The 22,993-nt window shown below is 39.7% G+C and overlaps 1 protein-coding gene across 1 annotated transcript in view; it reads right to left on the bottom strand.

Annotated features, from left to right (window-relative positions):
* Window positions 1-22,993, bottom strand: part of trappc12 (trafficking protein particle complex subunit 12) — an 82,006-nt gene that overhangs the window by 37,930 nt on the left and 21,083 nt on the right. Inside the window, 2 exon segments of the mRNA XM_055635255.1 lie at window positions 11,601-11,673; window positions 15,685-15,797. Of these exon segments, the coding sequence (XP_055491230.1) occupies window positions 11,601-11,673; window positions 15,685-15,797 (186 nt within the window).

Raw genomic sequence — 22,993 nt, 5'->3', positions numbered from 1 at the left:
CTTTCATTGGCACAACTTTGGTCCTCATGTTGATAAACAGCAATAAAAATTTGCAAAGGTAGACTGGAGGAAAGACTAGGTGCTGAGAGCTCTCTCATTACTAGCATTACTAGCCCTGTCCCACGTACGAGTTCATTCCAAGAGCGATCCACATTTTTGAATTTTCAAGGCAGTCTTGGTGTTTATTACTATTTCCGTCACAACGGTCAATTTTGTAATTAGCGACAATTAGGCAACTAATTATATACTTTTAATTTCAGGTCATCCAAGTAAAATGTTTCATACTTTTTTCAGAATGCTTCAATCTATAATAACTGAAAATTTCATTCAGTTCTCTTAATTTTTAAGAAAGTTATGGGACTTTGACTGTCCTCGATCACAGCTTTTGTGTTAAGTCAATGAAAAAGCAATAGGAAACAAGATGCTAATTACCGAGTATGAAAATGATCATAACTTTTAAAATACTGAAGATATGAAAGTGAATTTGGTATCAAGTTAAAATTATTTTTATGCTTTATCTGATGGGATAAATTACAGGCTTGATTTTTAAAATCTCAAAATGTTGTAACATTCCTACATTGGCTTTCATCAATCAGAGTATTGAGTATAGAAGTTGGAAGGTCATGTTGCAGTTGTGTAAGACTTTGGTGAGCCCCCATTTAGAGTATTGTATTCATTTCTGGGCACCATGTTATAGGGAAAACGTTGTTAAGCTGGAAAGGACACAGAGAAGATTACAAGGATGTTGCCAGGACTAGAGGTTCTGAGCTATAGGGAAAGGTTGAATAGGCTGGGAGCACAGGAGGATGAGGGGCAATCTTATAGGTGCATAAATCATGAGGGGAATAGATTGGGTAGATGCACAGAGTCTCTTGTCCAGAGTAGGTGATTTGAGGACCAGACATAGGTTTAAGGTGAAGGGGAAATGATTTAATGGGAATCTGAAGGGTTACTTTTTCACACAAAAGGTGGTGGGGGTATGGAACAAGCTGCCAGAGGAGGTAATTGAGGTAGGGACAATCCCAACATTTAAGAAACAGACAGGTACATGGATAGGACAGGTTTGAAGGGATACGGGCCAAACACAGACAGATGAGACTAGTGTAGATGGGACATGTTGGCCAGTGTGGGCAAGTTGAGTCCACGCTGTATCACTCTATGACCTCTCAGTCTCCACGGTGCAGAGAATGAAGTCCTAGCCTGCCTAACCTTTCAATAACACAGGACTTCAAGCTTTGGCAACATCCTTATAAATTTTCTCTGCACCTTTTCCAGCTTAATGGCATCTTTCATATAACAGAATGACAAATATGAAAACGATACTCCAAGTGTAGTCTCATTAATCTTGTACATCTGTAACGTAATGTTCTAATTTATATCCTTCGTTCCCTGACCAATGAGCCAATGTGCAAAAAGCCTTCTCCGCTACCTGTGATGCCACTTTCAAGGAACAGTGTGCTTGGACCCGTTCCATTCTATAACACACTCTACAACACTGCAGTTCATTGTACAGGTTCTGCCCTGGTTTGAATTCCCAAAATGAAACACCTCACACTTATCTGCATTAAACTCTTTTAGTTATTCCTTTACCTACTTGCCCAGCTGTTCAACATCTGCTGTAGATCTTGATAACCATCTTCATTGTCTATGATACCGCCTATTTTGTCTCTTGTGCACTTACTAATCATGCCTTGTACTTTTAGTGTCATCTGCAAACTTAATAACCATGCTTCATAGATGATGCATCATGGCACAGTTCTAACCTTTCCAATATTATGGAAGCCAATCTGATTCACTCTGTTATAAATAGATTGCACTGAATATAGTACACTTCCAACAAATAATGGAAAATGTTTTGAAGAACCTTATTGCTCAGATTTGCTTTGTACACCAACATAAAACAATCAACCCAAATGTAGCCCCATTAATCAACTTTCAATCATCAGCAGTGTTGGAAACTGTTGTGGATAGCACAAGTGACACATTAATTAACAACCTACTCACTAAAGCCCAACTTGACTTCCACCAGGATCATTCTGGTCCAGACCAAAAATATCCATAGCAGCATATGACCAAATGTGACATCAAGGAGTCACAGTAAAACTGAAGTCAAATTGAATCTGGGTGAGGAGTGTGCATATGAAACAGTATCAAACCTGTATCAAACATAGAGAAAGATAGTCGTGACAATCATCTGTCCAGGACAAGTCTATTAAAACTCCTCAGGATAATTTTCAGGGTCCTATCGACAGTTCCATCAATGTTTTCCCCATATATTTTAAAGTAAAAGATGCATATTTATCAATAATTACATAATGTTCTGCATTAAATACTGAGTATAAGTGCAGCTCAGAAACTCGCTCCCAAATGGTTTCCCACCATGCATAATGGGTGCCAGGTAAGTAACAGAATACTCTCCAGTAGGCTTAACCAATCAAGAACTCGGACATCAATCCGCAACAAAGCAGTCTAATGAAATGGGAAGCAGCAATCTCCTTAAACATTGAATTCCTTTATCATCCTGTCTTAGAAACCTCCAGGGAGTAACGTCTTATCGTACATCGGCGTAGGATTATCTATATTCACACAGACTGCAACATTAAGGTGGTAACTGCCCCTTACAGTGACAGACCAGCAAATGGAATAACTCTCATATCTGGCCAATGAATGGGAAAAATGCCAAATCCAAATACAGAAATTATCCCTATGTTGCCTGTTACTACAATTGCACAATGACTTGTACATGAAATGCAAACACATGATATCCAATGTTTCCTTCCTACATAGTTATTCTTGTTTAAGCAGTTTATTTCTGACAGTCACATATCATTTGATAATTAAAATGTCAAATGGACAAACTTGGGAATGTATTATTTTCAAACTGAAAGGTTACAGCTTTCCATATTTGAAATTTATAATGGAAACTCCTTTGCAGTGCTGCATTTTTTAACGCCTGGGCTCGAAATTAACGGTTGCCCGGGTGCCATTGACCATTCAAAGCGCCGCCGGGCAACCTAAACACCGAGTCATTTTGCCCGGATTGGCAACCAGATACTGGTTTGTACCGAAGATAGACACAAAAAACTGGAGTGAGTATGCGGGTCAGGCAGCTGGAGAAAAGGAACGCAACGTTTTGTGTCGGCGGTGACGGCTGTATTGCGTGGGCAAGATACTAGGTGCGGGGTGACGAAGGGTCGCAGCGAATGACGGCCCCGAACAGCGGCTCCATCTCCTCCCACACCCCGCCCGCCCTGATAAGGGCCACTGCTTGCAAACTCGCTAACCAAAGATCTTATAGCAGAGCTCCGCTATAGGATCTTTGCCGCTAACGGCGCTTTAAAAAAAAACCCTCCCGCACGCCAAGGCCGAGAGGAGGGAGGGAGGGGGAGGCCTCGGCGTGCGGGAGGGTTTGTTTTGAAAGCGGTTTTCGCCGTTAGCGGGATTGCTGTCGCTGCCGCTGCTGCTGCTGTGCGGGGCCCGTCATTCGCTCCCACATTTCTGAAGCAGCTGCACCATAGATCATATAGCTGTAGGATCTTTGAGCTGCACCGCTTGGCTCCCTTGGCTGGCGGAGGAGGGAGGCGGTGGTGAGGAAATCCCAACGGCCAAGGCAGCGGGCCGATGTTTTCCGAGGAGCGCTGACCCTCCTTCCTCCCCACCTCCCCCCCCCTCTCTCTCTCTCTCTCTTTCTCTCTCTCTCTCTCTCTCGTATGCCCCCTCCACCCACCCTTTATCCCGGGACCCCTCCTCTACATCCGGCACTGATCCCCATTCCCGCCTCTATTCAGTCCTCACTGACAGCCCCTGCGCTTCACCCCCCCCCCAATCTATTCATCCCGCACTGATCACCCTATCCACCTCTCATTGATTCTCCTGCCCCCCCCCCCCCCCCCCATCCCATCCTGCACTGGTTCTCCAATTCACCCTGTACTTACCCCTTTCCCATCCATCCTGCACTTCTCCTCCATCCATCCTATACTGATCCCCCATCCATCCTGTACTAATCCATGCATTCATCCCATACTGACCCAACCTCCATTTACCCTGAACCTTCCCCCATTCTGCTCACCTTTTAACTGGAACACGTAAGAGGGAGCACGTAACGCCTACACTGGCTGCCTGTGTACTTACAGAGTTCATTTTAAGATTATTTTATTAGTTTTTAAATCTTTAAATGGTCTCGCCCCGCCTTACCTCTCTGAGCTGCTTCATCCCTACGCTCCTGCTCGGTGCCTCAGGTCAGCTGATCAGCTGCTCCTGGAGGTACCGAGGTCTAAGCGGAAGCTCAGAGGGGATAGAGCCTTCTCTGTTGCTGCTCCGACATTATGGAACACTCTACCTTTGCACATTAGACAGGCCCCTTCACTGTCCATTTTCAAAACTTAAAACCCTTTTCTATTCCTTGGCTTTCACCCCTGCATGAGACTTTGCTCTTGTTTTAGTGTTTCGATTATTGTTTTTTTATTGTTTTTACTATCTTTTAATGTTTTTATTGTTTTGTTTTATGTTTATGATTAGTCATGTACAGCACTTTGTTGCAACAGTGGTTGTTTTTAAAGTGCTCTATAAATAAAGTTCAGTTCAGTTCCATTCATCCTGCAGTGATATTCCCATTCATCCTGTACAGACCCTCCGATCCACCCTGTACTGACACCCCCACCTGTGATATTCCCATTCATCCTGTGCAGATCTCTTCCCCCCCCCCCAGGCCATCTATCCACCCCACACTGATTCACACACACCCCCTTCCCTGACCCTATTGTCCTGGAAATGTCTTCAGAGCGAATATTGACTATGTTTGATAACGGAATGCAATCAAATGTGTTTTTATTCCCAATGTTATTATTTGTTTTACTCCATATAGATGGATTAATTAAATTGTGAACATGTGAAACATTAAAACCGCAGTGTTCGATTGTCATTGCTACCGTTGACACGTTATTACAGAATTCATTTTAACGGCAAATCAATGCTCTTACTATGGAGTATCAGTACTGTAGTTATTTAATGAGCAACATTCACAACTATACGTACGCATATATGTTACCATGGTCCAGGATTTATTGACACAGGTTGAGCATACGCTGAATAATCCAAACACATTTTTGTTTGGAAGTGGAAAGAACTAATAGAAATTGCATTAACTGCAATGTGTAAAAAGAGTTGAGAAACTGTCTTATAATTTTGCTGCATGTCATTGTGGGATATATCATGTCTTGAGTGGTGAATGTTTAGTTTGTGACTTTATTTGAAGCAGAAATAATATGTGAATGCTTCATTGAGTATAATTCCGACTGGTAACTACGCGCTTTATCAGAGCACATTATCGCACGCGTCATGCAAGCCGTCTTAAATGACCACCTAAACTGTCATTTGGTAATGTAAAGAGCTGCCAAGGTTGCCCGGCTGGCACCAGGGAAAAAAAGTTAAGCGAGAGCCCTGAACGCGGTATATAAGAACTATCATTTTTCAAAATATTGAGCGATTATACAGCACTGTTGCATCGCAAAGAAATGAGGAAGCTATTTCAGTGAAAACGTTAAGACTGATTTATAAGAAACTAAACACTGAATGCTCAAAATCTGAGATGACAATCAGAAGTGTTTGAAATGCTTAAAAGGTCAGGTACCACCTGTTCGTTCAGAAAGTACAGTTTATGGTTTTGTTGACGATTTTCCATCAAACTGGAAAAGATTGGACAAGATGCAGATAAAGTGGCACTGAAAATCAATGGAAAGGGTTGAGATTGTGTGAGATGAAAAGAGTATAACTGACAAAAATCAACAATGGTTACCCATAAAGGAACCAATGATCATTCTAGAGACAAAAAGGGGAAAAGCAGAATCATTCTATGAAACTGGTGAACATTACATTGAATGTAGAAGACTATAACCCGTCCTGACTAAAGCCGAGGCATTGTTCCTTGATTTTAAGTTCAGTCTCAATGGAACAGAAAGATGTTGAAGACAATAACAGTGCACTTACGAGGATAATTAATGCAACAGGAAACTAGAAGCTTCGTTCCTTCATCCACCTCCATTTTCAATTGGACAATCTGGCAAAATATGTATGCCTTTTTCACTATCAACACAACCTCCACTTTTTATGACACATTCACATGTAACACCGATCATGTCAACTCAACCATTTCTAATATGCAATCCCGAAAATATATTTTCAGATTAAACAGCACTTATACTTTCAAATTTACTCTATTGTATTTGCTATTTACATAGAAAATAGGTGCAGGAGCAGGCCATTCGGCCCTTCGAGCCTGCACCGCCATTCAATATGATCATGGCTGATCAGCCAACTCGGTATCCTGTACCTGCCTTCTCTCCATACCCCCTGATCCCTTTAGCCACACGGGCCACGTCTAACACCCTCTTAAATATAGCCAATGAACTGGCCTCAACTACCTTCTGTGGCAGGGAATTCCCGAGATTCACCACTCTCTGTGTGAAAAATGTTTTCCTCATCTCGGTTCTAAAAGATTTCCCCCTTATCCTTAAACTGTGACCCCTTGTTCTGGACTTCCCAACATCGGGAACAATCTTCCTGCATCTAGCCTGTCCAACCCCTTAAGAATTATGTAAGTTTCTTTAAGGTCCCCCCTCAATCTTCTAAATTCTAGTGAGTACAAGCCAAGTCTATCCAGTCTTTCTTCATATGAAAGTCCTGACATCCCAGGAATCAGTCTGGTGAACCTTCTCTGTACTCCCTCTATGGCAAGAATGTCTTTCCGCAGATTAGGACAAAACAGTGTCCTCTGCAGTGGTGACACCAAGAGCATTCTGGTCAACCGTTCTGCATTATATTGCAATATATCCCAAAAGAATAACCTACTCCAGCCCTAAAAGTCTCAACTTTTTTGCAACCTTTTAATTCTGGTCTGATTCTATTACTTTACAATTATTTACCTGGTATTCCATTCCCAAGTTTGTATGTTTTTGTTATTACTTTCACTGATAATGATTAGTACCATACAATTAACATTATACCTCTGATCAGAATGTGAAATCAGACAGTTAGAGTTGGATAATGCCAAAGATTCCACGATAGATAAACACAATAAGATAGTATTACTGAAATTTAAACTTAATCGAATTTTATCGGCAAGAGTAATAAGACTATTCCAAATTACAAAACAGGAACATTTTGAGTTTGGTGACAAGCCACATAAACTTTTAGCTCGCCAATTGAAAAAACAAGAAAGGGAAAATACTATAACCAAAATTAAATCAGAGAAAGGCGAATTACTAATATTACCTAAAGATATTAATAATAGATTTGCCCAATTTTACCAAAACTTATATACATCTAAAATTAAAATAGAAGATAGTAAAATAAAAACATTTCTAGATAACTGTAATCTTCCAATACTGGACCCTTTGGAACAAGAGGAACTAGGAGCTCTAATTACAATCAAAGAAATAAGTGAAACAATAAAATCGTTGAAAAATGGTAAGACACCGGGACCAGATGGTTTTAATAATGAATTTTATAAAAAATTTCAGGAGATAACGGCCCCTTATTTATTTAATTTATACTCCCATGCTTTTAAAGAAAACAAACTACCTGAAACACTAACAGAATCAACTATTACGCTTATTCCAAAAAAAGATAAAGATTTAGAAGATCCGGGCTCGTACAGAGCTATATCACTTTTAAATACAGATCAGAAAATTTTAGCAAAGATTTTAGCAAGTAGATTAAGCAAATATATTAGTAAACTGATAAACCCTGATCAAACGGGGTTTATACCTAAAAGATACTCATTTAATAATCTGAGACGCCTGTTTAATATAATGTACTCGCATAAAGTAGAGGAAGAAGATATATCAATTATTTCTTTGGATGCAGAGAAAGCATTTGATCAGGTAGAGTGGCAATACTTATATAAAGTACTACAAAAATTTAACATGGGAGAGAATTTTATAACATGGGTAAAATTATTATATGATAAACCGATGGCAAGAATTTTAAATAATAACATGTTATCTCAAAAATTCCAACTATCAAGGGGTAATAGGCAGGGATGTGCACTATCACCCCTGCTATTTGCCCTTATGATAGAACCCCTGGCTGAAAGTATAAGAATTCATCCGAATATTCAGGGCTATAATACCAGGGACTCAAAGAATAAAATCTCATTATATGCAGACGATATACTTTTATATATTACAAAGTCACAAACGAGCATACCAAATTTATTAAACTTAATAGAGGAATTTGGGTCTTTTTCTGGATATAGAATAAACTGGAACAAAAGCGAAATCATGACATTAAAACCTCAAGAACCTACACACTTACTGAAGTTCCCCTTTAAAATCGCAACAGAAAAATTTAAATATTTGGGTATTCAGATTACTAGAAAATATAAAGCATTATTCAATGCTAATTTCATACCTTTATTAAATAAACTTAATACACGGATTAAATTTTGGAAAACACTTCCCTTATCATTATTAGGTAGAATAAATGCAATAAAAATGATCTTCTTACCACAATTACTATACCTATTTCAGTCTATACCGGTATATATACCAAAATATTTTTTAAAAAAATTAGACTCTAACATTACAAATTATATTTGGGACTATAAATCACATAGAATCACAAAAAAACACTTATGTAAACCAAAAGAGGTCGGGGGACTTTCACTTCCGAATTTTATGTATTATTACTGGGCAGTGCATATTAAGAATATGATTTATTGGTTGGATAGTTCTACACAACAGACAGAATGGATAAAAATGGAGAAGGAGGATTGTCATCCTTGTAATATAGGAACGATCCTCTTTTCCCCCAAAAAACTGAATAACACAATATATAAGAAGAACCCAATTATATATGGTACAATAAGAATTTGGAAACAAATAAAATTATCTTTAAAATTAAGAAATCTATCACTGTTAATGCCAATTGCGAATAACCCTTTATTTAAACCATCTCTTATTGATAAGACATATAACCAATGGGAAAGTCTCGGAATTAGAAGGATCAGGGATATGTACGAAACAGGAAACCTACTATCATTCCAACAACTACAATTAAAATTTAAATTGAAAAACAACCAATATTTTAAATATCTTCAGATTTGCGACTTTGTGAAAAAATATATACAAGGATATCAAAAAGTAACTCCTGACTTATTGGAAGAAGCAATGAATATTGAAGCTGACTCACAAAAATTAATATCCTATTTATATAATAGTATTCTAAATATAGACCTACCATCGACAGAGGTACTTAGAGAAGAGTGGGAACGGGAATTAATGATAAAAATTACGAAGGTTAAATGGGAAAAATACCTGATATATATTCACTAATGTTCAATTAATGTAAGACATAATCTAATACAATTTAAAATTGTACATAGTTTATATTATTCAAAAACAAGATTGAACAAATTGTATCCAAATATATCCGCCACTTGTGATAAATGTCTAGCCCAAAAGGCAACTATAACACACTCCTTAGTTTCCTGCATAAAACTTTATAGATTTTGGAATGATATTTTTGAAATATTTACAAAATTATTCAAGACAAGAATGGAACCTAATACTGAAATGATTATATTTGGTGTAATGGAAGATGGGAATAAATTGAACACATCTCAAAATCTATTCCTTAATTATGGTTTAATAATAGCAAAAAAATTAATACTTAAATTTTGGAAGGGTACATCAATACCAACGCTTAAAATGTGGATTGCAAGTATGTTGGACACCGCTCATCTTGAGGAAATGCGATTCCTCCTAATGGATAAATCAGACCAATTCATAACGAGTTGGTCTCCATTCGTCGTTTTTTTGGAATCATATGGTGCAACACAATTGTAAAAAATAACTGTTTCAGGACTGGACGAGGGTTGGTCAAGACTATAAATAATGATCTCCTTTTCTTTTCACTATTTTCTCTCTCAACTTTCTTCATTTACTCGTTTTCTTTCTTCACACACTATATATTTCACATTTTTCTATCCTTTACTATCTAACCTCTTTTTCTTATTCTCATCTTTTTTCAATGTAACAAAAAAAAAAGAAGATGTACATAAAATGTATTATGAAAATATATATTAGGCACTTTGGTGCCATATGACTGTGCTTACTTCTAATAAAATAAAATATAAAAAAAAAAAAAAAAAAAAGAATGTGAAATTGTGAAATACATTTTCACACTGAAGTAACAGAATTGGAGGACAGGTTTGCAAGGGAAATTGATTATCTCACCCTCAGAAATGTGGAGTTTATGTTAATTAACCTTTTCACAGTAGGACAGAGACACAAGAGTCTCCAGATGCTGTCATCTAGACTAGAGGAATAAACAAGCTACTGAATAAACTCAGTGGGTTGAGCACTGTCTGTGAAGGGATATGCACAATGGTGCTTTAGGTCTGGAATCCTCCATCTGGATTGCTTGATATTTTGGATCAGGACCAATCATCTGGTTAATCCAACCCGAAATGTGGACTTTCCTGTGCATTTCCCACTACATATGCTTCCTGACCCGCTGCATTCCATAAGATGTTTGTTTTCTGAAATTAAGCTCTTGAGTTTTCCTCATCTTCTTCAGTATTGCCTCTGCACATCAGACCTGGTCCATATTCATCTGACTCTTCAAATGCTCGCCTTGAAAATTCCCTCCCCAGCAAAATTTCTAATGCACTACTCTCTTCATTTACCCAAACACCAATTAAAAGGAGATAAAGGAAACAATAAATAGAAATTAAAAGTGAAAGGAGTTTAGCAAGGAGACATCCTTCTTCTGCATTATGATTCTTAGAGTCATATAGAGATGCAGCACGGAAACGGGCTCTTCAACCCTTAGGGTCTGTACTGTCCATCAATCACTGCTGGGGTCTCTGCTGTGTCTCTGCCTCAGCATCTCCCCAGTTGACTTGACTTAGATTAGAACCGTGCATAATCCCACTCAAGATTGTCTACATCATTTGAATAGAGTTTAATTCCAAAATCAGCAAGGAGTTCAATGTTAACATGTTTCACCAGGGAAATGCTGTTTCTTTAATGTGCCAAAATTGTGAAAACATACTCAATATTAACATGTTAATGAATGTGAAATATTTTAAGTCAAGCAACAAAAATCAAATGCAAAAGACAGGGTTAAACAATTATTAGGAATGTCATGCAGTCAGATCAACTGTGTTTAGACCTCTAATTATGTTTCTCTGTTCTGCCAGTTTTCCCAGCTGCATAATTGGCCAAGGTCCATGCATCCAGTAATTCACAGATGTGCAAAAGACTAAATTTTTGGCCAGTCTGAATGATCTGTCCCATACACCTACAGGATGCTTTTAAGCTAAATATTGATATACAAATACACTCCTTATTGACAGGTGACAGAAAAACCTTCAAATTGCAAGAGGTTAGCTGCATTTTTAGGGTTTCAGTTTTCAGCAATGTAGAATTCCTTGTGTTAAGATTTCACAAAATATGATTCTCAAATTTCTACATACATATCAAGATAGGTCTTATAAGCACAATCTTCTACAACATTAAACTAAAATTAAGGTGAAATTGCAGACCAATAAAAATACAATATACTTCATGTGAAAAAAGTATTACGAAAATTCATACCTTGTCTGTTCTCTGAGGATATGCTGATCATGCTTCCATCTTCAGCTAGCCCATTTTCCAAATTATCATGAACCTACATAAAACATAAATCAGTTTTTTTTTTTTAATTGAAACGGCAGATTTATACATTTATTAAAATACGCAAAGTAATGCCGTTTCCTAAATATTGACAGCAACAATTACCCAGCATATGAAGTTACTTATTAAAAACTTATTAAAAAAACATGAGCCACATAGAAGAGTTTAAATCTGTTTTTTTTTTAAGTCAAAGAACATTGAGCTTCCATGTTTTACTAAATTACCTACGTGGATCAAAAAATAAGTCTTCACTGTTTCTAACACAAGCAACCAAATGAATTTAAGGCAATTGAGCTGAAGTCAATGAACATAATGCAGTGAATACAGTTGATCCCGCCATTTCATGCGAGGGTGGGGGGTGTGTTCCTAGAAAATTGTCCCAATCAGTATTTTCTGTAACAAGAAGCTGTGCCATCAGCGCATGTGTCAAGATGAGAAAAAAGATTATATACTGCCCTGCCACCACTCACATAAATTCTGTAAGAGCAAATTTATATTGCTTATCATAGAATTTTTTGTCGTAAATTGCAAATTTCATAAGGAAAAATTTTCCAGTACCTGAACTGCCATAACATGGGATAAGGACTACAGACAACCCATGCATTCTGGCCAATTGTGTTACAGAAATTCTGTAAAATTCACAAATCACAAAACAAAAATTTGAGCGAAAGAATAAAATTCAGTCTCACAAAATTTACTCTGAAAGAAAAGAAAACAAATCACAATCTTTTTTTGTTCAAAATGCATTTCTGGACAGTTGTACAAATGCACTTTGTGTTATGGAAAATTGTGAAACAGACAGTTTTCTAGGAAGGCAATCTCCACCCCAACGAGGTTGCCCGTGTTCCAAGGATTTTCAAAAACCCAGAATTTGTAAAATTAAATTGGGGAACAATGTTATTCATTTTGTAACAAAAACTTAACCCGAATATTATAATCTTTTAAGTTTTGTTATTGTTTTTTCTGTGCCATCAAAATTAAGAGTTGCATCTTGTAACCAAAGCAGCAAACAAGATTGAATATTAATATCCATAAGCAACATTTAAGGACATTAAATGCATGCTTGATGTAATGCATGTGTCCCAAGGGGAGACTATTTAAAATTTTGAACCAGAGAACTGAATCAATACAATTTTGTATTATGCTTATGAACTGATTAATTTTAAGGAAGTGTGAATGAAGAGTCCTCATACTGCAGTCCATGTATGCATAAATTACCAAATTAGATGTAATAACGGGTTTTTCGGCAAATTCTGGTCAGCATTTTGATACAAAAGTGCACAATCTACGTGATCATTCAGTAATTTTGATTATAAAAATATGAATCATCTAATAAGTTAAGCAACCATAGTAACAGGGTTTAAAAATGAAGAAATAGATCATTTGCCCCGACCGCAGGAGAAAAGGAGGGAAGAAGATAATACGTTATTGCCTTCCATCACATGTGGGCTGCGGTGGATGTTTATGTAGATTTTTATGTAGTTGTGTGTCTTGTTGCTTTTTTGGTATGAACTGTATGGCAAATTAAATTCCTTTACATACTTGGCTAATAAACTAATTACAATTAAAAGAAAACTATTTTGATATCAAGAATAGTTTGTTTGGGAATTTACTATTCTAATGAAAATCAAAGTGGAGAGGGTGGGGATAGAGAGTGCATAGGATTCTCAATCTCACCTGTAAAAGGCCAAAGTGTATCTGCTACCACTATCTCACATTTATCACTCAGTTGCTAACATGAACCATAAACCTCTAAAAATATTAATTGGCTATATTCTTGTGTGCACTTGCAAGATAAAGATCAGTACATATTTTAAATTGAGAATCCATATTCAAAGAACTTTATTAAATGGTACTACCAAGGAACAAAATAAACAACCCATTGTACTAAAGAAAGCGAATGGTATGTTGGCCTTCATAATCAGAGGAATCGAATATAGGAGCAAAGAGGTCCTTCTGCAGTTGTACAGAGCTCTAGTGAGACCACACCAGGAATATTGTGTGCAGTTTAGGTCCCCTAATTTGAAGAAGGACATTCTTGCTATTGAGGGAGTGTAGCGTAGATTTACAAGGTTAATTCCCAGGATGGCAGGACTGTCATATGCTGAGAGAATGGAGCAGCTGGGCTTGTACTGAGTTTAGAAGGATGAGAGGGAATCCAATTGAAACATATAAGATTGTTAAGGGTTTAGATATGCTAGAGCCAGGAAATATGTTCCCGATGTTGGGGTAGTCCAAAACTAGGGGGCACAGTTTAATAATAAGGGGCAAGCCATTTAGAACGGAGATGGGGAAACACTTTTTTACACAGTTGTGAGTCTGTGGCATTCTCTGCCTCAGAGAGCGGTGGAGGCCGGTTCTTTGGATACTTTCAAGAGAGCTAGATAGGGCTCTTTAATATATGGGGAGAAGGCAGGAACGGGGTACTGATTGTGGATGATAAGCCATGATCACATTGAACGGTGGTGCTGGCACGAAGGGCCGAATGGCCTACTCCTGCACCTATTGTCTATTGTGTTGATCAACACAAGCCAGGTGTTGTACCTGCTTCCGATTTCAAGCCATTTTATTAAACACATTCCAATGGGGGGGGGGGGGGGGGGGGGGAGATCCGTTATTGTCGATTGTCTGCTATAAACCGAATAAGGAGGATAGACATTAATTAGTTGAACCCAAGGTTGGGAAGAAATGCAGCGACCAGGTGTTCAACAAATGGGAATTCACAGGGTGGGGCAGCACAGAGCCTCCAGACCCACATGCAGTGCACCAGGGACAGACCCGGTACTCATGCTGCCTTCATGCTGTTCACTCTTTCTATTCCCCCAACCGGAAGCGCACCGCATGGTGCCAGCTGGGCGGGGGGTGGGGTGGGAGAAGGAGACTGACAGTTCAATGGAAGCCTTTCACCATTACCAAGCAACTGAGGAGCACATTGCCAGGGCGAAGCAGGTGCAGTAGTATGTACAGTGTCTGCATCCAACACCCTGGGATCTTCCTTTATTGCAGCCACTGTAAAACCATGCCCAATGCAATGCTCTTCAAGAGTGTTTTACTGCTTGTTCTCTCCTCACATCCTGCCAACATGAACGGACACCTATTCCATAATTGCAAGGGTTTACTGTATATTTCATGAGAACAAAAGTACATTCATTTAACAAACAGCTATTGATCCACAAGTCTGGAAATAAATGGTTTACATGTTTTATACCATATAACCTAGGGCTTAAAGAGAAACAGAACATTAATGCAGATTTAGGTAAGGCACCATCCATAGAAAATGAAACTGCCTCTTCATCAGAGCTGATAATTAGTTTCAGTACAGGTGGGGTAGTGGTTACAAAGGCAATGGTTAGATTTTTGGCCTGTGTAATGAGTTGTGAATGGTAGGTAAGGTAGTGAGTTTGCTTCGCATGCTAAATTTATACAAGTAGGAAAAATAAATTAGCAAACAGGATATAAAAACTGATAAAGGAAAATATGGGAAAACTCGCAACCTGCCGTTAACAGCTCATTACACAGACTGAGCAGCTCCCTGTACTGATAACCACTGCCATTAAATCATCATGACTCCTCCTGTCACAAACATCTCTTTTGGTCTGTACATCCCTCCCCCGCTTTCTATCCTATTGAAAACTCGCTGGCATATCTCTTTACAAGTTCTGACAGAATTGTCACACACCTGATACATTGCGCCTCTAACCTCCTGCCTGTCATGCTGGGATATGTTTGGAACTAATAATAGCATAAAAGTTGTCACAAGAGCCTATTTTCGCTGTTGTAAAGAATAGCCATGCCAAATGAAAGCACAATCAGAAAAGAAAAAAAAAATAGGTACTAAAGATGTGTGGAGATAGAATCAGCCAGCAATGATGTTATAACATGTAGGCAGTTTATTTTTATGATCCTCTGACAACAGCCATTCATACCATCACTGGCAACTTTATTAAGCAAACTACATTTCCCAGTCACATGATCAACCAGACCAACCTAGCTAAACAATTCCTACCTTTTGGCATATTACTTTCAGGCAATGCAGCCTGTCCAATGATTCGTGTGGCTTCCCCACATATTGTGGCAGTTCTGCATGAAGGATTCTCATAGAAAATGGTATCATGGACCCTGCAACAAAAAAAAAATGAGAATTATGACTACACAAAAGAATCAACCATTTCAGTTTTTGCTTCTTTGGTATGGTCATTTGCACATTTTGAGCTGATTATTAATATTTTTGAGAAACTACATTTATAACATTTTAAAATATTAATTAATATTAATATCAGTTAAGCTGCCTGTATTTAACAATGAATATTAGTTTTGTCCAAAGTTGGGTGATGTCAACACCCATTCCCAACTCTCGAAATGTAGCCCAATCATATGTTTAGGAATGTTACTCAAGTTCTAAACAAACAGGTGACAAGGAATTGTTCATTAATTTAAGATTTTTGTGCAGTCTTGGAAATTGTATATATTTTTTAAACAGGGCACGTGAAGCCAGATGATATTGTATATATTTTTTAAACAGGGTACGGCAAGCCAGATGAAACATAATCACTGGTAGCACCAGTAGCAATACAGCTACTGCCAATATCATGCACTTAGAAATCAGTTAAACTAATTTATAACCATATTGCCTTTGTGGTGGCTGTTGGTTACCTGTCACCTTTACTTGCATTTATATATTGTAGCAGACAACAAAGTGCAGGTTCTCATCCAAGTCCGTTAGCACCGCCATCACTTTTCTTCATCAATGCTGGTTCAAAATTGTGGATCAATATTTACTGGTGTGAACAGATACATTTTCCACCATCAACATCCTGGGATGGGGACAGAGTGAGCAGCATTGAGTAGAGACCCAACTGCAGCCACGAATATTTTGTGGCTAGCCCAAGGTCAGAAGCTGGATATCCTGCAGTAAATGATTCATATCAATATACAAAAAATACTAGGTGCGGGAGTAGGCCATTCGGCCCTTCGTGCCAGCACCGCCATTCAATGTGATCATGGCTGATCATCCACAATCAGTACCCCGTTCCTGCTTTCTCCCCATATCCCCTGACTCCGCTATATTAAAGAGCCCTATCTAGCTCTCTCTTGAAAGTATCCAGAGAACCGGCCTCCACCGCCCTCTGAGGCAGAGAATGCCAGACTCACAACTCTGTGTAAAAAAGTGTTTCCTCATCTCCTTCTAAATGACTTACCCCTTATTATTAAACTGTGGCCCCTGCTTCTGGACTCCCCCAACATTGGGAACATGTTTCCTGCCTCTAGCGTGTCATATAAGATTATTAATGCCTCTAACCATTAATAATCTTATATGTTTCACTAACATCCCCACTCATCCTAAATTCCAGAGTATACAAGCCCAGCCGCTTAATTCTCTCAGCATATGACAGTCCCACCATCCCGGCAATTAACATTGCAAACCTACGCTGCACTCTCTCAATAGCATGAATGTCCTTCCTCAAATTTGGAGACCAAAACTGCACACAATACTCCAGGTGTGCTCACTAGGGTCCTGCACAAATGCAGAAGTACCTCTTTGCTCCTATACTCAACTCTTCCTGTTATGAAGGCCAACATGCCGTTCAAGTTCAAGTGAGATTATTGTCATGTGTCCCTGTATAGGACAATGAAATTCTTGCTTTGCTTAAGCACACTTAATGACTTACCCCTTATTATTAAACTGTGGCCCCTGGTTTCACTTTCTTCATTGCCCGCTGTACCTATATGCTTACTTTCATTGACTGATGACTAAAGACCCCCAGATCCCGTTGCTCTTCCCCTTTTCCCTACTTGACACCATTTAGATAATAATCTGCCTTCCTCTTTTTGCTACCAAAGTGGATAACCTCACATTTATCCACATTAAACTGCATCTGCCCACTCACTCAAACTGTCCTAGTCACCCTGCATTCTCATAGGATCCTCCTCAGTTCACGCTGCCACCCAGCTTTGTGTCATCTGCAAATTTGCTAATGTTACTTGTAATCCCTTCATCTAAATCATTAATATTATAAATAGCTGCGGTCCCAGCACCGAGCCTTGCGGTAACCCATCAGTCACTGCCTGCCATTCTGAAAGGGATCCGTTAATCCCTACTCTTTGATTCCTCTCTGCCAACCAATTATCTATCCATGTCAGCACTCTACCCCCAATACCATGTGACATAATTTTGTCCACTAATCTCCTATGTGGGGCCTTATCGAATGCTTTCTCAGAGTCCAAGTACACTACATCCACTGGCTGTCCCTTGTCCATTTTCGTAGTTACATCCGCTAAAAATTCCAAAAGATTAGTCAAGCATGATTCACCCTTTGTAAATCAACAGGATCGGTCCGAATCAGCATGGATTTACGAAGGGGAAATCATGCTTGACTAATCTTTTAGAATTTTTTGAGGATGTAACCAGGAATATGGACTCCAGCATTTTCCCCACCACCGATGTCAGGCTAACTGGTCTATAATTCCCTGTTTTCTCTCTCCCGCCTTCCTTAAAAAGTGGGATAACATTACCTACCCTCCAATGCACAGGAACGGATCCTGAATCTAAAGGACATTGGATAATGATCACCAATACATCCACGATTTCTAGAGCCACTTCCTAAATACCCTAGGATGCAGACCATCAGGCCCTGGGGATTTATCAGCCTTCAGTCCCATCAGTCTATCCAACACCATTTCCTGCCTAATGTGGATTTCCTTCAGTTCCTCCATCACCCCATGTCCTCTGGCCGCCAGTACATCAGGAAGATTGTTGGTGTCTTCCTTAGTGAAGACGGATCCAAAGTACCGTTCAACTCATCTGCCATTTCATTGTTCCCCATAATAAATTTACCCTTTTCAGTCTTCAGGGGTCCAACTTTGGTCTGAACTATTTTTTTCCTCTTCACATACCTAAAGAAGCTTTTACTATCCTTTATATTTTTGGCTAGTTTTCCTTCATACCTCATCTTTTCTCCCAGTTTTGCCTTTTTAGTTATCTTCTGTTGCTCTTTAAACGTTACCCAATCTTCTGGCTTCCCGCTCATCTTTGCTATGTTGTACTTCTCTTATATTTTTATGCTGTCCCTGACTTCCGTTGTCAGCCATGGTAGCCCCTTTCTCCCCTTGGAATCTTTCTTCCTCTTTGGAATGAACTGATCCTGCACCTTCTGTATTATTCCCAGAAATACCTGCCATTATTGTTCCACTGTCATCCCTGCTAGGGTATCTTTCAGTCAACTTTGGCCAGCTCCTCCCTCATGGCTCCATAGTCCCCTTTGTTCAACTGAAATACTGACACCTCCGATTTATCCTTCTCCCTCTCAAATTGTAGGTTAAAACTTGTCATATTATGGTCACTACCTCCTAATGGCTCCTAAACCTCAAGTTCCCTTATCAAATCCGGCTCATTACACAACACTAGATCCACAATTGCTTTCTCCCTGGTAGGCTCCAGTACAAGCTGCTCTAAGAATCCATCACGGAGGCACTCCGCAAACTCTCTTTCTTGGGGTCCAGTACCAACCAGATTTACCCAGTCTACTTGCATGCTGAAATCCCCCATAACAACTGTAGTATAACCTGTACGACATGCCAACTTTAACTCTTGATTCAATTTGCACCCTATATCCAGGCTCCTTTTTGGGGGCCTGTAGATAAGTCCCATTAGGGTATTTTTACCCTTACAATTCCTCAGTTATATCCATACTGACTCTACATCTGATTCTATGTCACCCCTCACAAGGGACTGAATTTCATTCCTCACCAACGGAGCTACCCCCACCCAGTATGCCCACCTGCATGTCTTATTGATAGGATGTATACCCTTGAATATTCAGTTCCCATACCTGGTCCTCTTGCAGCCATGTCTCTGTAATTCCCACAACATCATACTTGCCAATTTCTATCTGAGCCTCAAGCTCGTCCACTTTATTTCTTATACTTCACGCATTCATATACGACACTGAAACTTTGGTATTCACCTCCCCTATCTCTATTGGCACTGGCCTTACTCTCTTATCCCTTCTCAAACTTTCCTTCCCATTAAATCGGGAGTCTTTTGTAACTTTTCCTGTACTCACTTTCCCTTTAACTTAATCTTTATACTCAAAATGTGTCAATCCCTCCCCCACCCCCACTATTTAGTTTAAAACCAATACCCTTGAATCCTGATACCCCAAAGCCTTTCTATCAGTTGCAGAACACAACGCAGGAGTGTGATAAAAGTTTTGTCTTGCTGGATGTCTGCAGCAACTCGAGCTTGACACAATTTAGAACATAGCAACTTGCATGACTGGTGCCAGATCACCAGTGTGCAGTGGCTATTTGTACTATTCTACAAAATGCATTCCACTTGCTTGTCTCGGCTATTCTAATAGCACCTCTCAAACCTGAAGCCTTTTATCAGAAAGCAGTACAGATCCTCCCCAGTTTACAAATGCCAGATATATGCACAGCCTGTACATACAATCAAGTGTTTGGGAGACCGGCAGCACAGATTACCTGGCTGCTGTGGGGTTGCAGACATCTGCCACCTGGGAACTTAATTCATGTAAAGAAACATAATGTTCCAACTGCAATACTCTATGGCTTGGCAGGCAAGCATACTACATACTTTGTTACTGCTGTACCCACCTGTGTTGCAACGTGCAGAGTCATGGAGTTGCGCCCAAGGAACTTTCTGTATATCAATGTTCCTAAGGTCCCTACTCTAATTGTTTTACCAAATTTTGACTTCCCAAAGGGCATTATCTAAAACCAACCAGGACACAATGCTGGAGAAACTCAGCAGGTGAGAGCAGCATCTATGGAACGAAGGAATAGGTGACGTTTCGCGTCGAGGCTCTTCTTCAGACTTCTTCGATTTTTCCAGCATCTGTAGTTCTTTCTTAAATGATTAGATACCAGATGCCACCACTCTGCCAAACTTTCCAGTTGACCCTGTAATCTCAGAGGACCTTCTTCGCTATCAGCAACTCCATCAATTTTTGTCATCTTACCAATCAGAGTGGCTACATTCTCATCCAAGTCATTTATATGTATTACAAACATTTATATGTAGTACAAATCTCAGCACCATCACTCTGCGGACACTCCTTATTAAAGACTTCCAGTTAAGCCAATGTCCAGATCACCAGAAATCAGTAGACTGGGTAATTTTGCAGCTGCAGCTGAGGTCCAGGTTACTTGTATGCTTCCTGGCCCCTTTAAATTCACCTGGCTTGCAGGAAAAATTATTATCCTACAGAGTGACGTGTGAAAATAACGGTAACATTTTAAAAAATGATGTTGGGGTATTATTAGGAGTAGCATTCAACAAACCAGAAAATCAACTCGTCCAGCACCAACGTTTCGAGAGAGCAAAATTCCTCTGGAGACAGATTACAAAGAAAGGAAATGTAATTACAAGGAACTGCAGATGCAGGTTATACCAAAGAAAGAAGAAAGAAACAAGAAGTAACTCAGCTGGTCAGGCAGCATCTCTGGGGAACATAGATAAGTGATGTTTCGGGTTGGGACCCCTCTTGAGACAAAGAAAGGGAATTCCAACATGGATTACATATAATTATTTTAAAGTATATCACTTTTGTTTGTTGGGCAATTAAAAAGTAAAAAGCAGCCTGCTTGGATCAAGGAAGCTCTTGTAATAATATTCATAATCATACTTTTTTAACCAAGTATGTTTTGCAACATACGAGGAATTTCATTTGCCATACAGTCATACCAATAAAAAGCAACAGAACGCACAAAATACTTTTAACATAAACATAGAAAATATGTGCAGGAGTAGGCCATTCGGCCCTTCGAGCCTGCACTGCCATTCAATATGATCATGACTGATTATCCAACTCAGTATCCTGTACCTGCCTTCTCTCCATACCCCCTGATCCCTTTTGCCACAAGGGCCAAATCTAACTCCCTCTTAAATATAGCCAATGAACTGTGGCCTCAACTTCCTTCTGCGGCAGAGAATTCCACAGATTCACCACTCTGTGTGTGAAAAATGTTTTTCTCATCTCGGTCCTAAAAGACTTCCCCCTTATCCTTAAACTGTGACCCCTTGTTCTGGACTTCCCCAACATCGGGAACAATCTTCCTGTATCTAGCCTGTCCAACCCCTTAAGAATTTTGTAAGTTTCTATAAGATCCCCCCTCAATCTTCTAAATTCTAGCGAGTACAAGCTGAGTCTATCCAGTCTTTCTTCATATGAAAGTCCTGACATCCCAGGAATCAGTCTGTTGAACCTTCTCTGTACTCCCTCTATGGCAAGAATGTATTTCCTCAGATTAGGAGACCAAAACTGTACACAATACTCCAGGTGTGGTCTCACCAGGACCCTGTACAACTGCAGTGGAACTTCCCTGCTCCAATACTCAAATCCTTTTGCTATGAATGCTAACATACCATTCGCTTTCTTCACTGCCTGCTGCACCTGCATGCCTACTTTCAATGACTGGTGTACCATGACACCCAGGTCTTGTTGCATCTCCCCTTTTCCTAACCGGCCACCACAGTGACTCCTCCACATTCCTTACTGTGATGGAAGGCGAAAAAAAGTTCAATCTCTTCCCTTCTTTGTTCTTCCACGGTCGGTGGCCTCGAGCCTTCCATTGACAGGGCGATCTTGGCTCCCGTAGCCGGCGGTCGAGCCCTCCGAGTCGGGGCGATCAAGCTCCCGCATCGCGGGGAAATCTCAGCTTCCCCCGCGCCGGGGCTGGTTGAAACCTGCATCGTTTGGAGCTCCCGACATCGGTCTCTGCCCGAGACTGCGAGCTCGATGATGAAATCCGCAGGCCGCGGTTGGAGCGTCGATCCCAGGCAAGGGATCGGCTCCGATGTCAAGTCCACCGACCCACGGTGGGCCCAAAGTCAGTCTCGAACAGGGCCTCCAGCTCCATGATGTTAGGCCACAGAACGACCAGAGATACGATCCGGAAAACAATCGCATCTCCAGCAATGTAAGCGATTGAAAAAGTTTCCCCCGACCCACCACATAATAACAAACCAGAAAACATTAACACATACTTTTAAAACACACAGAAAATAATAAAAAAAGATGAAAAGACAGACAGACTGTTGGCGAGGCTACCATCGCGGCGCCACCAGGTGGACAAGTAAACCTACCTAATGGCATTTTATGCAAGTAACAGCAGAAAATAACTTTATCTCTTCAATCCAAAACATTGACTATGATACTATCAATTCATTAAGTTGAAAATTCATAATCCCCTCACCATGAACACTGCACATTGAGCACAATGGCACACAACACGCACACGAATGGTTCATCATTGTACAGTTTGTTAATTGAACCATGCTTCAAAAACATTGC

The sequence above is a fragment of the Leucoraja erinacea genome, chromosome 5, assembly GCF_028641065.1.
Source record: "Leucoraja erinacea ecotype New England chromosome 5, Leri_hhj_1, whole genome shotgun sequence".
NCBI lineage: Eukaryota > Metazoa > Chordata > Chondrichthyes > Rajiformes > Rajidae > Leucoraja > Leucoraja erinaceus.
Note: the sequence above shows the minus strand (reverse complement) of the source record. Positions and strands in the feature narration are given on the sequence as shown.